Source organism: Myotis brandtii, unplaced genomic scaffold (assembly GCF_000412655.1).
Source record: "Myotis brandtii unplaced genomic scaffold, ASM41265v1 scaffold176, whole genome shotgun sequence".
NCBI classification, from domain to species: Eukaryota; Metazoa; Chordata; class Mammalia; order Chiroptera; family Vespertilionidae; genus Myotis; species Myotis brandtii.
The window spans coordinates 2,489,017-2,505,571 of NW_005356519.1; the positions used below are offsets into that span (position 1 = coordinate 2,489,017).

Consider the following 16,555-nt stretch of genomic DNA (forward strand, 5'->3'; position numbering starts at 1 on the left):
TTTCTTCCTTCCTTCCTTCCTTCCTTCCCTTTCCTTTTTTTGATGACTTAAGTTCATTTTACTGTTTTGTGTTGTTTTTTTTTACTAGAGGTATTCCATTAGACAGACTTGCAGGCATTTCAAAGGAATGCACACATAAATGCAGAACAAATACAGATGAACAACCAGAAGATATTAATGACATGAACATGAGCTGTATGACCTACTGGTACTAAGATACGTTTACTATCCACATTCTCTCTCTCTCTCTCTCTCTCTCTCAGAAGGTAGGCTGGGAGGATAGAGACCACTTTGTTTACACATTCTTTCTTCCACGGGTTTGTCTGTATTCTTTCAGAAAATCTTAACATTTTCTACAAGGAATTATTTTTATCAGAAAAAAAAATAATTGTGATTTTCCTAAAGGACATATATTTTGGGTTCTAGAAGTGTTTTGGAAACCACTTGTGAAACCTTGAATAGAACTGGACACATATTTGAGCTCACTAACCAACACAAGCTCAGCCTGTCACCTTGCCCTTAGTACTATCTTGCTGCACTGAACTAGCCAACCACAGTTAACTACTCCCAAGAGAACAGAATATTTGTCTTGCTATTTATAGAGAAGTCTGCAGAGCCAATTCTGAAACTTTGGAATAAATTTCAGTGGGAAAAAAAAATTCGGTACTTTCAACTAATTGAATAAACTTCACAAACAAGCACACTTATTTTCTTATAATAATGAGGCATACAGTTCCCCCAAGATTTGAAAACAGTCGTGAAAGTACATTCCGCGGGCATGAATGCCCTCCCCCGCAAACATTTCTTAGGCAGGCCTTCTGCTACCATTGTACTTTGTCTGCTTCTGTGACTCCCGAGCGCAGCACTGAAATGAGCAGTGAAGCATGTGCCCCAGAACCGTATAAATCACACTTTGACGGCAACCTTAGAAAATTAATTTCGGATGCTCCCACACAGTCTGCTTGATTTGTGCTTCTTGCTCTTGGCTGGTACTAGCGAAAGCTTAGTCAGACACCTTCTCACGCTCTGCTCTACACTCACTGCACTCACCCCATCCCAGAAAGTTGGCAATAAGGCTCTGATGACTTAATGTAAATATCCAGAGATCTCAATAAAAGTTAATCAAAACACGTATTATAAACTTCTATTTCCAGGACCCCCCCTTCGTTGGCCACAATTTTCTGAGGGAGCTGTGGCTAACAGTCGGGTGCCTATAAAACTCTCTGGAACTTCAACTCCATGTGAGTCACAGAGAGATGGAAAACTATCATTTTCCCCTTTACAGAAAAAAGCTCTACCAGCACAACTCTGTCCTTGTTAGAAAGACTACAGCCTCTCTTTGCCATAGCTCCATGCAAATGACCAGTTAATCACTGATGTACATGATAACTCAAAATATTTACTCGCATACAGATTAGACTTAGCCAATGCATAACATTAGCATTCGTCATGTGCATATATGTGCACAAAAAGAGTTTTCTTTGGAAAGCAGGGCTGACCTACCCAGTGGCTGATTTGGTGAGGATCCGTCTGGGAAACAGAGAGGCAGATGGCTGCTGACAATGTGCAGATTAGCCGTGCCCCTGCACTCAGATGTCAAAGTAACCAAATTCTTTTCAAATCCCTCCTTTCACTTTTGAAGCAGAACCAATGAATGAAACACTATTATCGGAAATCTTTGTTCAGGTAAAGGCTCTGGGAACAACTGGGGAAAATGTATTGCCTAGACAACAAACCACTTGGCCCTACCTGCTGTGATCTCAGAATGGCAGCATCGATCTCCTCCACCTTCTGAGTGAGGGTGTCGCTCACTAATCGGTAGCGCTCATTGTCCTCCGCCACCATTTTTTCAAGCCCCTCCCTCGCTCTCCAGGGCACCAGTTCCAGTAAGGCACTGCTCACTTCATTAAGGGAATCCAATAAGGCTTTGCAGCTCTTAGCTTCCTTTTTCAGCTCCTGAAAACAGAATTAAGAAAGCATACAAACCTGTGGGTAAATGCTCACATGTCTGAACAGGCTTCTCCTTTAAATGTATTTGGGGCTAACATGCTTTGCAGGCCAAGAATGCGATGCATTGGCGCCCTGGATTTCAGCTAAGTTCTAGAAACCTTTGTTATTTCAAGCAAAAGGGAAAGTGTTTCCTGAAAAGTTCTGAAGGACAATTCATTTGTCAACATGGCAAGATTTCACCCTTGAAATTTAATCTGAATGTCTATAAGCTGGGAAACAAAACCAGGCAGTTAGCTTGTATTATTCTTTGCTGTCTGGCAACCCCTAAGTCATCAGGTACCATGGAAGTAAAATAAAGAGGGAAGTCCAAGCCAGAATCAAGTGACCCTCGAAATGAGGACACACTGGCTTTAAATCATCCCAGCTGAATCATAATAGGCTCAGCAAGCCTGACCTCACCGACTCCCTTTCCCCCACATATGATCATACTTCAGGGATGATAAAGGCAGACTGATATCTCTGAAAAAAAGATGATTAGCAGGGTAGAAGACCACATTTGCAATATAATTTTAAAAGCCACCTCACGATATGCATCTGTCTCATAAAAATAGTGTTATTCTAACCAAATTACGTGCATCTCTGGAAACGGTGATCCTTTTCCTTGATTTTATTTTTCTGTTTTCATCATCCTGTCTCTTGTGTAATAAACTGTAAGACTCTGAAAATAAATTATAATGCACTGTTTTCATCTCTGGGTTCCTAAAAGTTTACACAGTTGACCTGCTGCCAATTTCTGTTGGGTCCCCGCCCACCAAGGCATCCTTCAGCATACTAGTAATGACATGAGAGAGATATCACTTCATTCCTGTGTGAATAAGACGCCCCCTCAAGATAACCAACGGGTCCAAGGTGCGTAAATCAGAGCGTACTTTTTGTCGCGCTTGCGCTTGGCTTGCAGCTTCTCCCTTCAGAGCCTGAGTCTCATATGAAAGCAATTCCACCTCCACTCTGTCCAGCCAGGTGCAGAGCTCCTCGTGTGTGCAGTGCAGCCGGCTTGCAAGCTGCAGGGCCTGTTCCAGGGTCTTGGCTACATCCGTGCTCAATTTAGTAATGTCTTTGTACCTTGCTTTAATGGCTTCCAATTTATCTTGAATTATTAAAACTTCATCACCTAAAATTTCAAAGGCATGTTATAGCTCATGAAAGGAAAAAGAGAGGGGGCAAAAGTAAGGGTTTCTTCAGATATTATTATATACTGATGAGATTTTCTGGGGGGAGGGGGGGAATTTTAGAAAACATTTTTCTAAAGAAGTTCTGACCCACCCGGCCAGCATGGCTCTGTGGTTGAGCATCGACCTATGTACCAGGAGATCACAGTTCGATTCCACATCGGGGCACATGTCAGGGTTGCAGGCTCCATCCCCAGTGTGGGGCGAGCAGGAGGCAGCTGATCAATGATTCTCTTTCATCATTGACCACTTCTCTCCCTCCCTCTCCCGTCCTCTCTGAAATCAATAACAAATATTTTTAAAAACACACAACAAGTTCTGACCCAAGAAAGGCCCTTTTCTGGGTTTTAACCTTTCCCAGGATTTCTGGAAAATCTTAATAGGTCTGGAAATGCAAATATGAAAAGTGGAAAGGACCACAGTGCCTTCAGTTATGTGGAAAGAATCACCTTTGTATCTCTCTGTATGGTGCTTCCAGCTCTCAAGCAGAGGAGTTAAAAACAGTCTGGATTCAAATACTGACTTCATGGCCTAAAAACATTGAATTTGTGGGCGTGTTTCCTTTCACAAGATACTTAACCCCTTGCTGGCCACTTATCATTACATGAGGATAAGAACAGAACCTACTTCATAAGATTGTGATAAAAATTCAATGAGTATATATTTTCAAAGTGTTTAGAACAGTGCCTGGCATATATGTGTGCATATATTAAAAATAATATACTAATCTGCATGATTCCTCTATCTCATTTTCAGACACACAGAGAAATTGTGTCCTGGGCTTCAGACTTGGAGTTCAAGGCTCTAGATACTATAATGAATTTCTCCATCATGCACATGAACTGGATATAGGTCTAGTGAAACTTTCCGATAGCCAAAGGAATTACTAAAACAAGTTAGGTTGTATCTGTTTCCTCAGTAAGTTCAAGCATGAAGATATGACACCTGGGTTTAGCCACAGTATGTATCACTGAATGCAGTCTGTCTTAAAATATATAAAAAAAAAATATTGTCTACAGTCTATGCGCTCATCTAGAACAACAGCCTTCTGCAAGTGGAAAACCAATGTAACGCCAGCGTCAGCTTCTCTGACCATCTCCTGTGCCACAATGCTGTGTGTCATGAGTAATACACTCAACTTCCACTAAGAACTCAAGTGAGATCATGAGAAAAAAAGTGAGATCATATTCCCACCCAACTTGGTCTGTCTTCAAAGCATTCTCTAGAATGAAGGCTTGGAGTGGCCCACAAATGAAAAAGTTTTTGTTTTCCCCCATTCCTAAAATAATTTGAAAGCAATGCTAAATGTTGACTCTATAATTACTTAATTTAAAAGATATCTCACCTGTTGTTTGTTTAAGTAGTTCTAAACCATTTAGTAATGCCTGATCTACATTTTGTTTTCTGAGTAGTATGTCCTCTTGCAGAACCTAAAAGGCAGGTACCATTTTCATGTGGGGAAAGAAAAATTAAATACACATTAGCATTAGTTAATATTACAGGACTTTAATTAGGTTTTATAGAGATATATTTGAGTAAACACCCACATTTTCAAATATTCATTATTGTCCCCATGATTACCCTCCTCTTTCTGTCACTGTGGCCCAGGTCCCAGGTTAATCTACCACAACTGACAGCACTGTCTGTTTCAGAAATTACTTAGGGCCCTATGAAATGAGCTGTGTGGAGATATTGGAGCACTAGTTAATTATGGGTCTTTGCATATGGCAATAAAATAAGAAATGAAAAGTGAAAAATCGGTTATTGGATACATTCAATCTCTTTTTTAAGATTAGTTCACTAAAAATAATCTGTATACACAAAGTATTTCTTGAGTACAGCGATACACCTAAATCAAAACGAACATAAAATAATACAGAAATAAGGAAGACTCAGAAAATAATGACAACCAAAATGAAAAAAATAAAATAAAATAAAATAAAATAAATCAAAATACCCGAAGTTCAGACTGCTGCTCCCACAGACCCTCAGTGCTGTAATCCTGGACTGAGAGCTTGCTCAGTTTGTCATGTACTTCATTCAGCCAATTCATCAGCTCCACTTCATCTTCCCCAAAAATCTTAGCATTACACAAGGCCTGCTGGAGGAGCTCAGACCTGCTGTGACTCTTCTCTTGAATCTCAATGTACCACACTTGAGAGGAGTCTAATTTATTCTGCACCATATCTTTATCCTCCCTGGAGCTCAAAACCTTTAAGGTTTGGCCAATGCTAATAGCCTGGTGTAAATGTTTGTTGTGATTGATGATGTCATCTTCTAAGGCCTAAATGAAGTTTTAAAAAAGAGAAACAAACAGAATGGACAAATAAAAATAAAAACATAAATAGAATGAAGAGTTGACATTTGAAATGGATTTAATTCACAATTACTCATAAAAAAAATAATACATAACTCAAATTTATGTCATAAAACCAAGAAGGGAATGGAGAACAGAATCTTACTAATGTGTGATGGGTATCTTACTTTGTGCTGTGCAATTTGTTCCTCCAGTTTGGACGCTTGGGTTCCTATGGGCTCACAATTCGCCAGCCTCTTTTCTATGGTTGTAAGCCACTCATTCAGTGGTTCTAAGGTTTCATGAAATTGTTGTGCTACCACCGAGATACCTTCCAACTGACGATTCCTACAAATGTGCCAAGATAAAGGTCCTTTAGGGATGAAGACTGTGTGAAATATTCAACAAAAATCTTCACTCTCTTGCTTCTGAATTCTGTTCCAAACATTTTTTTGTAGAAAATTTCTAGGGCTAAAATTAAGATCGCTCACATTTAAAGAACATGTTAAAATAGTTCTATTAAATAAAACTAAAGTTGAACAACAGACCAACCTCAAGTGCCTGAATCTTATGAAAGTCTTTAGCAACTTAGTTATAATATTTAAAATAATAATAGTTATGATAATAATAGTTATTATAATAATAGTAACAATAGTAAAGTTATAACAACAGTATCATCAATAATAATGACAATAAGATAATATTTATTGGACACATTTTTTGTAGAAAAAAAGTAGAGAGTATCTCCCATGGGAGCCAGGGCACAGTGTCCTGGGGCATTACAGAGAAGGAATAATCTACTGACATGTATTATAGGTCAACATGAAACCTTTAACCTCTTCAGGAGCACCTTATTCTATGGTCCTAGAATTATAATTAATTCTACTCCATTATCCAAAGTCAGCCAAATTTTTCTTTTCACCATTTTAGCTCCAAAGGAGGTAGGAATGCATGGAAATATTCTATCCAGTGGTTCATCGATTTTCAACCCAAAAAAATCTATGTGGCTACACTTCAGTGTAGCTACTACTCAAAAACTGGTCAATGGAGAGAATGCAGAAATGAAATACAGCAATGTTGAGTGCAAAGTGGAGCCATTCACCTGCCTAGTTTCCTAGCTAACCCCTACTCCTCCTCTAAAAGATAGCTTAGCTGTCACTTCCCTGCCCCAAAACTAGGTTCTTCCTATTAAATGCTCCCATGGCACCCTGTATTTTTGCTTTGAAACATTACATTTGTGATTACTTTCCCAGTGCTATAAAACCCTACTAGACTGTACCCTATCTGAGGACACAGATGATCTGTCCATTTCATCCCTGTAACCCAAGGCCCAGTTCTGCGCCTGACACATAGCAGGCAGGCAATAACTATGTAATAAACAAATGAGTAATCACCCCTGAGAGAAATGTTTTTCTTAAAACCAAGAGTTGGGATATGTTTGGTGATTATAAGACACCATTAGAGGAATGAGGAGAGAAGTACCACACACAGCCCTTGCTATCTGTGTTCACATGATAAACGTAAGAAAAGTATTACCAAATAAATATCTGTATTAAAGCCATTGCTTCTCTCCCAAAAAGATCAGAAGTAGTATTTGTTACCTTGTTTCAGCTTTATTAAGCAATGCCTCCCATCTACTATCCAAGAGACTCAGTTGTTTCAAAATCTTTACTTTATCTGCAGGTTCTGCTGTGGCAGCAATTTTTTCTCCTTCTCGTTTGATTACCTCTACAGTAGATTTGCGGTCATCCAACAATCTTTGGAGAAGCTTGAAAGAAAACAATAAATATAAAAAAGTCAAAGGAATAATTGTATCAACATAAAGAAAAATCTATTCTAGGCACTTTTATTATGTGCCCAAAATATATATGTTGTATGAATTCACATGCAAAAGGATCTGAAAAGTAGGATTTTAAGAGTAACTCATTTTGCTTAATGACTCATTGTGATTGTGTCAGACACTGGGTTAGGGGCTTTTCATGGTGGATAAAACTAATATTGATAAGGCCGCCAAGCCACTCATTAATAATTTTTAATGTAAAATAATGGGGTAGGAGGTGCTGCTTAGCATAACTCCACTGCTCTGACGGTGACCATTTCCCATTATTGAAATGAAATGGGAATGTCCTATACATTCAACAATTATTTGTCCCATGAAGACAAAACAGATTATTACAAGTCATTACTGTTTTCAAAACCTTTTCCGGTGTTAAACAATGCAGTACAGGCAGAGAAGGTGAGACACAGACCAAGTTCACAAAGCTCGTGAGGCAAAAGCAGAGGCTCTTGGCTCTTTTCACCAGGTGGGGTTCGCTCCTAAAATCCTCCATGAGGATGAAAACCAAACAAGAGCTTTTAAATATCACTCCCTAAAGGAATAGGGGGTGGAATGTATGAGAACTCTCCAAAGCTGGCTAAATAAGACTAATATTTCAGGATTTAGCAGCAGGAGACAAAAATTCAGTTCAATTCTAAGTAAATACTTCAAGAAGCCTGGAATGGAATGTTTCTTATAGGTGGGCAGAGCTCAGGGCTCCCTTGCTCTTACCTAAACAAGCAAATATTTCATGAGCAAGGCTATCTATGCACAGGCACCATGTTAACTAACAACAATGAGGATGGCACAGGGGATAAAACACCAACCAGTTCACTGTTTCCTTAATCTGATCCTGACAGACAGTTAAGGAGTTAGACATTGACGGGTACCCAGAAGTAACAAGCCAAAAGTGCATTCACTCACTTTCATTTTGTAATCAAGACCAACAAAGTAGGAGGTAGAGACACACATTTAGAAAGAAGAAACACAAACTCTCTTGACACAGGTTAGAGCAGCCGTGGGCAAACTACGGCCCGCGGGCCGGATTCGGCCCGTTTGAAATGAATAAAACTAAAAAAAAAAAAAAAGACCGTACCCTTTTATGTAATGATGTTTACTTTGAATTTATATTAGTTCACACAAACACTCCATCCATGCTTTTGTTCCGGCCCTCCGGTCCAGTTTAAGAACCCATTGTGGCCCTTGAGTCAAAAAGTTTGACCACCCCTGGGTTAGAGTCATTATAAAATCAAAGTCCACCAGATGGTTTAGGCAGTAAAGAAAACTACTTAAGTGGATTACTTCTGATCAACTTTAATAGCAAAGCCTCTGGCAATTAAGAAAGCAAAATCAGCAAATAGGTTTTGTTGGCTAAGCATAAGTTCAACAACTCTGGGAGAATTATAAAGATTTAAATTAAACTGCGAATGGCAGCAGTTATTTTATATATTATATATTTTGAATATTACATATATTATATATTATTTTACTACATATTATACATATTATTCAAAAATTGCCTAAATGCAATGTGTTTCCTGTGATGTTTAATTCTTACCTCTAAGTCTATTTCTAATAGGTTAATTTCCCAATACAAAAGTCTTCAAAGTTCTGAATATCAAAATTAAATGAAGCTTCTTATTCCATTCCCTTCTTCTTAAGGTTTCATCCAGAAGAAACCTCACCAATGTGTTGTGTTCCAGGCCCCTCCCACATGTCCTTTCATGTCATGGCTGACAAGTTAGTACTGAGAACATCACTAAATGCGACCTAAGTGACCAGCACCAGTGGGAGCACAGCTGTATGTGAGGTCCCAAGTAGACATCACCCCTCTAATGAGTGTGTCTTTCCAACTTGGTCCTTACCGAGTGTCAAAAGACACAACAGCACATTCCTTAGCATATGTGAATCAAATATTTGCTTCTTCAGTATTTAATCTATACTAAATGCAATCTCATATGATCAACCTAATATATAAGGGAACAGTGATATTTCTGTCCAAAGTCCCCTTCTTCCTTGACTTCTCTATTTAAAACTGCACACACACACACACACACACACACACACACACACACACCCTTTACTCTAGCATTTCCTGTCCCTCATTCTTGTTATCACTTTCTAATTTTTATCTCTCATCCCTGCTTTACTTATCACTTGCTAACTTATCACAATTTACTTATTCGCTTTATTGTTTCTCTCTCCCTGTTGCTACTGTCCCACAAAACCGTAAACTCAGTGAGGAAATTTTATCTTTCTTATTTGGTGATATATCTCCAGCACCCAGAACAACGCCTGATCCGAGGCACATGATTCCATAAATATTTGTTAAATGGACAACAAAATAATGCCTAGAACATCAACAACCAGTTAACTGAGATATCCTATTAACATAAATAAAGAGAGTCTCATTATTAATATGGCACAGGAAACACAATACAAAAGCATCACTGACTTACCTTTTGCTCTTGTATCTGGGCCTTCACCACTTTGAACTCAGCCGATGGTGGCTTCTGATTGGCCACAAGCTCCTCGGTGTCCACCATCCAGCTGAGCAGGGACTCCAAGGCATCCTGGAACCTCCCGCAGTGCAGCAGGGCCTCCTGCAGCTGGGCTGCTCGCTGAGCCACCTGCAAAGTTCCAGTTGGTCCCACTTATTTACTAGCTTAATAAAACAATGAAATTGCCTACTGGCCACCACTTTTCATGTTTATCTTCCTATTTGGTCACAAATTTTCTTTTCCTTTTCATATAAAATCTACCCAAAGCATAGATAGTGGACAGGATGGGGGGTAGAATAGCATCAATGTTTAGCAAGTAAGCCAAGAAGATAAGGTTGCCATCAAAAACAGTCAATGTAAAAGACAAAATCTCTGCGATTTTGGAAATATCCAATGCATTTATGATTAGCAATGAATGATTGAAATATTTTCAGGCTGCTGAAAGAAACAACGCATTAGTCACTTTTATCATTATCCTTGAGATTCATTTTTTTATTTCCTACTGATGCATATCAGGGATAGTGATAAAAAAAAGACTACGATTAAAAAATAACTATTATAACGGAGAGAATGAGAATTCTGTTTTTGCTAGGCAAAATAACTATAAAGTACCCAATTAAATTCTGCTAGCTCCAAGCTCTGAGTCCTTATTTAACTGACCAGGGCCTTTGTCTTCTAGTAAATGGAATCTCTGGGTCTTACAATACCCTACTGCCCTTCTCACAGATCTCCTTTTTGGACTAAAAAAGTAGTTGGCAAGATATTTTAAGCACTACGGAATATATTTTCATCTGACACTGCATTCCAATTGTGTTCAAAGTGCACTACAATATGAATCCGACTTCAAAGAATGATAAATGTGGGTTTGAGACCTGGCGATGCTTAAGATTTCAATGCAGCAAAATTTGTATGCGAACCATCACCACCACCACCAGATAGGCACTGCCATCTAATAACAATTTTCTGATCATTTATGTCATGCGAAGATCTGCTATTGTGTGTCAGCATTATCTCCTTAAGGTATCAGAGCATTATTTCCCACATGGGTATTTTTTAAAAGGTGGGAATCTCTACCTTTGAAGTAAAATAACATTTGCTGTCAGTGGTCTATCAGGAGGGTGGCAACCCTTAGCCCAGGGCAGATAGACAGGCATAGTTGCTTTCACTTGCACAGTGTGACCTATTATACAGTGGAATTAGTTGCTGACATTTGAAAGTTAGAAGATTTCACTAAAAAAACTGAGATTTCCAGGTTCCTTGAAAGTAAATATACCCTTTGGCAACAGTGAGCAGGACCCCTACAAGGCAATGCTTTGCTGGAGCTAAGTGGTTACTGTGCCTTTAGAGGTGCATGAGGTCTCTCAACACAGGACAGTGTCATGGGCCACCTGCCATTACCCCTGCACTATTGTGCCTCTATCAAAGTCAAGATAATGACAGGGAGAGGCCCTGTTTCCTCCAGCTAGCTCCTTTCATTTATGCTTCCTAACAAGCCCTGTAGGCATTGGAGTTTGGGCCATCCAGTTTATAGCAATATAAAAAAGTGGACATGTTTAGGGAAGTCTGGCTACTGTAAATACGATTTGTGGTCACAACAAATGCTAGTGAATTATAACAAACAGAAAGGACAGCGAAGGGGAAGGGAAAGTTACCTTTTTATTGAGAGTCTTCCACCTGGCATTGACATCGTCCAGGTCCTGCTCCAAACCTTGGGTGCTGGTGCTGTTAGCAGCACTCTGAATTAGGCCCTGGCCCAACCAGTTTACATCTTGCTGTTTAACCTGCAAGGGTTCAATCTCTTCTTTCTGGAATACCTGCAGTTGGAAGAGCAATAATCATATGAATTATATGACCTAATAACCACCAAATATAAACATTTATTCAGTGATCGGATATCAATCATTAGAGATAAAGATAATTTTTGTTGCTATGGTATTATTCATATCATAGCAACCTTATTAATAAGAGTCAGAAAGTTAACTAAATATAAACTCATAATACTAATTATTAACACTATTCATGAATACAAAATAATAATAGTCTAAGTGCATTTAATCAGATTACCTATGAAACCAAGAAAACAGTGTATGTCCTCTCTTTACTGTTTCATTATCATACCACTAGAAATTTCCTATCATTCCAATTTAACTATAGTATAAAAATGTATGAAAAATGCTAATGAACAAAATGATAAGATGGGTCCAAGATGAACCCGTTTACTGGGCAAGGGTTCTTATAGGCTCTTCTAAAAATGCCTGCTGTTAGCTGGCATTAAAGTTTGATGAATCACTGGCAAGATGAAGTGAGCCAAGATGCCAATTTATGACTTGCCAGATGGGCCAAAATACAGGGATCGGAAAAGAAAAAATGGCATAGGCAAGTACTGCAGTAGTATATATCCCTAAACATCTAGCCCCCTCAATCTCTATCAAGATGCCAATAGGCTTGCAAGGCATGTATACCTTACCCCAGGACCTGATCACACATATCACTAGCACAGCAACTGTGGTTATGCTTTGGTCACTGCCTCCCCTGTCAGCAGCTTTCCAGAACTGCCCCCTGAACCGGACTCCTCCTCCCATCCAACTTACAGTCCCCAGTTGCCTGCCTGTAACTGTCCAAAGAGCTACCGTGTTAGAGCAAAATGCAAGCTCCATGGAAGCAGAAAGTTCTCTTTTCCTTACAATAGTTTCAGGCCCTGGACCTCCCATAGTACCTAACATGCAATATTGTACTTGATGATTATTTGCCAAATAAACATCAGTATAGAAAAATAGTATTATGTCTTGGAATGAATGATAACAACCCCTAAACAGATTATACTGGGGGGGAGGGGGTAGATCAACATTTTCAACATTTTCATAGACAATATAAATGTTTTCAATACAGGAGTTAAAGGATGTCATAAAGAAAATAAGTTAATTTAACTCAGAAAGGAAAGTTTCAGCTAAGATAGTAAGGTAAGACAAGGTTTTGGTTCTGAGCTGTTATACTATAGGGCACTATACAAATATACCAATAGCCCAAGTGAACAAACAGTTAAGCAGAACATACAAAACATAACAAAGGCAAATATCAAAACAGTACTTAAGATAAAATTCAGGCACAGTGTGGAAAACAATTTTGAAAGATGCAGAGGCTGCAGGAGACAAACTCTCTCGACTCTGGCCAAGGCCCCAAAAGCAGGCTGCTTCCGTGTTATTGTATGAATGAGTACATTAAGGAACAGCAAACAAATAAATGATCATTTCCTCTAGAAGTCCCCTCCTATATAGACAATTTCCACACTGGAGAACTGTTTCTATATAACAATACCATATTCACGTAATCAAATAAATTATAAGAATTCCCCAAGTCACTGAGGAACAAAAACACAAGTTTCCGTAAGTTTTTAAAAGGCATAAATTTACTTAATAAGGCAATGGAAAGTTGAGACAAGGTGGTAAAAATAGAGTTTGGTGCTGTATTATGATTCTATTTCTTTTCCATACCACTTTCTAAGTTACTACTTCTATGAATCGCTGTGGATATGTTTTACCACACACACACACACACACACACACACACACACACACACGAGGAGGAGGGACTGCTACATTCTTAAGCCCAAGAACTTGTCTGGTACATAAGGATTCAGGGAAAAGTTCTATTCTCCCTCTCAGATAATTTTCAGGACAAAAAAAGTGCACCCTAATATAATGTTGTAGTAAATTGCCTTAATTTCTTTCTTACCTTGGTTTTAAAGAAGTTAATTTTAGAGTTGCTTATCAGAGTAGGTCTAGGTGAGTCTGTGGTAATTTTCTGAAGTACTACAAAAATATACTAAGGGTTATAAAAGTTAACTACTAAAGAATCTATGTACTCCTAAGAGCTTCATTACTTTCTACAAATAAACTGCAAGATCCTTTACATAAAAATGTACTTAGCCAAGCTTTTAAACTAGCATGTCATTTAAAGCATGCTCAAGGAAAGGGCATTGCTGACTCGGGCAATTATTTCATGGACTGAGAAACTTTTCTGAAATTGTCCAAATCCCTTATCTCTCAGTGGTAGCAAAATACTTATCAAGAGAGACTTTCCCCTTAACCTAGTCCATAAGCACACACACAAAGAGAAGCTTAAAATAAAATAAAATTACCTCTGAGGCAAAGTTTACCAGAAGAGCTTAGAAAAACTACCAAAATAACTGAACTTCAGTCTAAGTGGGAAGAAAAAAATTACAGGCCTGACAAACAACCTCTGCTTATTACGGGGCTGCACCCTTCACTTTCTTACCTCATTCACCACTCACAAAAAGCCAGGCGCTAGCTATCGGGGCTGCAAAATACAGCACAACGTAACTTCTCTACTGCCACATGCAGAGCTACTGAGAGAAAACTTTCAGCACATTTTAAAACATCCTTAATTTGAGTGGAGTACTTCGCAGACCACAACAATATAATATTGTGTTTGTACCTTCATGACTAAGCCTGTTCAAGCTTAATAAATCCAATGTAACTGCCCCTAAATGGCAGTGTCTTAAACCACAGTTTGTGTAAAAGCTGAACGTTCACATAAATTCACAGTGGAGGCATTCTAAGTGATGGCACACAGCCACCAGCTGCACAACCAACAGCAGGACTCTCAACAGCTGGGAATGATCATTCCCCAAACCCCCACCTAATTAGTTTGCTGTAATGATCAACTTATCAATATCTGGCATCTCGTAGGGCACTAGTCACCCCACCCCCAGATGAAACACCAGTGACCACTTGAGAACAGAAGCACAGAATTTGGCAGGGCAGGGTTTCACGTTTCCATGAGTTACCTGAACTGACTGAAAGCCATTACAGACTGTGTCCAATACTCCTGCCCGGGCCCTGGTTTTCCTGGGAGCTTTCTTTCTCGCTGCTCTGAATTTCGGGGAGCACTTCGTATGGGCCACCTCCATCTCCTGGGCAGAAAGAGGAGCCTCCACTTCCTCTTTAGGTGCAGGGTTCGATTCTTCCGAATCGCATGGTGTTAACAGAGTCGCATTTTCTTCTAAGCTTCTGCTACCACCATCTACGTGATTTCCCCCCAAATCTAAATGAGAGCGCCCCAAATCCTCAGGAGAATCTGCCTTCCATTCCCTGCTTTCTGCTGTGATGTGGAATTCTCCCGGTCCATATGTTTTCCCTTCTCCTCCTGGGTTAGAGATACACTCGTTTTCTCCATCTCTAATTAATGGGTCACACTTCACAGGGGTCTCTTTCCAGTCATTCTGCAGGCAGCAGTTTTCACCAGGGATCTCCCTCGGACCATTCACACCAGTTGTCTCCTCCAGGGGAGAAACACCATGTAAAATCATTTTGAAGTTCTCCTCAGGGTGGGCACTTCTACAGGAAAGCAACGGGATTTTCTGTTCACTAGTGGAATGGGCAGGAAGGAAAGGTGCATGTTGTTCTGCTATATGAACATCTTCAGCAGAAGACACGCTTCTGATTTGTGACTGGTCTCCAGTTAAAATGGCCTGTTTTTCTTTCCTCTCGGCTGGAGGGCTACATAAGCCAGAGTCGTCCTCCTCCGACGTGAGGGAATTGGTCCCCCACCTGCACTTGCTGGCCTTGCTGACAGCCTGGGACACATCAGTAGGTTCAACAAAGGAGCTTTCACTTTTGTTTGCATAATCCATAAAATTGGCTGGGACAAACATCCGCCAAGACCGTCTATGCTCTTTCTTTTCCGCGTGAGATTTGGCTTTGGGTAATCCTGTGGTTCGGATGATGTCGCTATTGAGTTTGAGCGCATCAAAGATCATCTTTTCATCTAGGGTGTGAGCTTCCCGACCTCTCAGCTCAAACACATTGGAAGAAGCCAGGGCACCGTTGGAGCATAAAGAACTAACATCCAGTGTCCTGTGACTGTAGGGCAAAGTCCGATCTCCAAAATGCCTGGAAGCCAGGCTGCCTTTTGAACCCGAGTCTATCTGTTCATTTAGTCTAACAGTGTCATAGATCGACCGCTGTGGGACATAACAGTCTTCGATATTCAGGTCCTCCTCCTCTTCACCCTTCCCTACACATGGGGGATTCTGACGTAAACAGTCTGGTCTGCTGAGTGGCTTCCCCATTGTGCAGAAAGTTAAAGCAAATATTGCAGCTCTTGAAACAGAAATTAAGAAATAAGGCAAAGCATCTTTTGAAAAAGTATACCTCTGCACAGAACTATACAGTGTCTTTAGCATAAAGACACATGCTCAAATAATACACGTCATAATCTATGAGGTGTTTAAGGTCATCATCAGTGCATCAGTCTAAATGCAACTATCCTTGTAGCTGGTAGTTTTTAGAATGATTCTAAAAAAATAAAGTGCATCAAGAACACAGAGCAGAAACCTCCACACCTCCCCGTTCCCCAGCCCCCAAAGTTCCCTTTCACATACTCCAAAACACAGAAAACAACAACAAACATACACTTAACAGTGGCTCAAACAGTCAGAACATTCCATTGTCAGTTCATTTCCCTTTTTAGTCTAATTTTGCATCCGAGGTTTCCAGATTAAAATGTCCAAGGGAGCAAGCATTTTAACAGGCTGAACGCTAACTTAGGCAGAGTGCTGGTTAACTGTAATCCACTTAAAGATGGCTTACAAAACTTCATCTCCTGTATAAATAAACCATGCTTCAGAAACTTAAAAGACAAACACAGGGACCGCGTATTGTCAGATGAAGGCACAGAACAGATCTTCAGAGGAAAATCAGTCTAATGTTGTAAGAAAGTTAAAATTTTCTTTTGCCTTTTT

The 16,555-nt window shown here is 39.6% G+C and overlaps 1 protein-coding gene across 19 annotated transcripts in view; it reads right to left on the reverse strand.

Moving 5' to 3' along the window:
* The window catches only part of DST (dystonin), a 448,713-nt gene that overhangs the window by 66,093 nt on the left and 366,065 nt on the right, over window positions 1-16,555 (reverse strand). For 18 of the 19 annotated variants that reach the window (XM_014537311.1, XM_005863309.2, XM_014537298.1 and 15 more), the window contains 8 exons: window positions 11,445-11,606; window positions 9,751-9,921; window positions 7,077-7,243; window positions 5,664-5,823; window positions 5,137-5,463; window positions 4,525-4,609; window positions 2,880-3,121; window positions 1,750-1,956 (listed from right to left, as the gene is read on the reverse strand). In XM_014537311.1, coding sequence (XP_014392797.1) covers window positions 1,750-1,956; window positions 2,880-3,121; window positions 4,525-4,609; window positions 5,137-5,463; window positions 5,664-5,823; window positions 7,077-7,243; window positions 9,751-9,921; window positions 11,445-11,606 — 1,521 coding nt within the window. The remainder of the gene's footprint in view (window positions 1-1,749; window positions 1,957-2,879; window positions 3,122-4,524; window positions 4,610-5,136; window positions 5,464-5,663; window positions 5,824-7,076; window positions 7,244-9,750; window positions 9,922-11,444; window positions 11,607-16,555) is intronic. The other variant, XM_014537308.1, reaches the window with a different exon arrangement.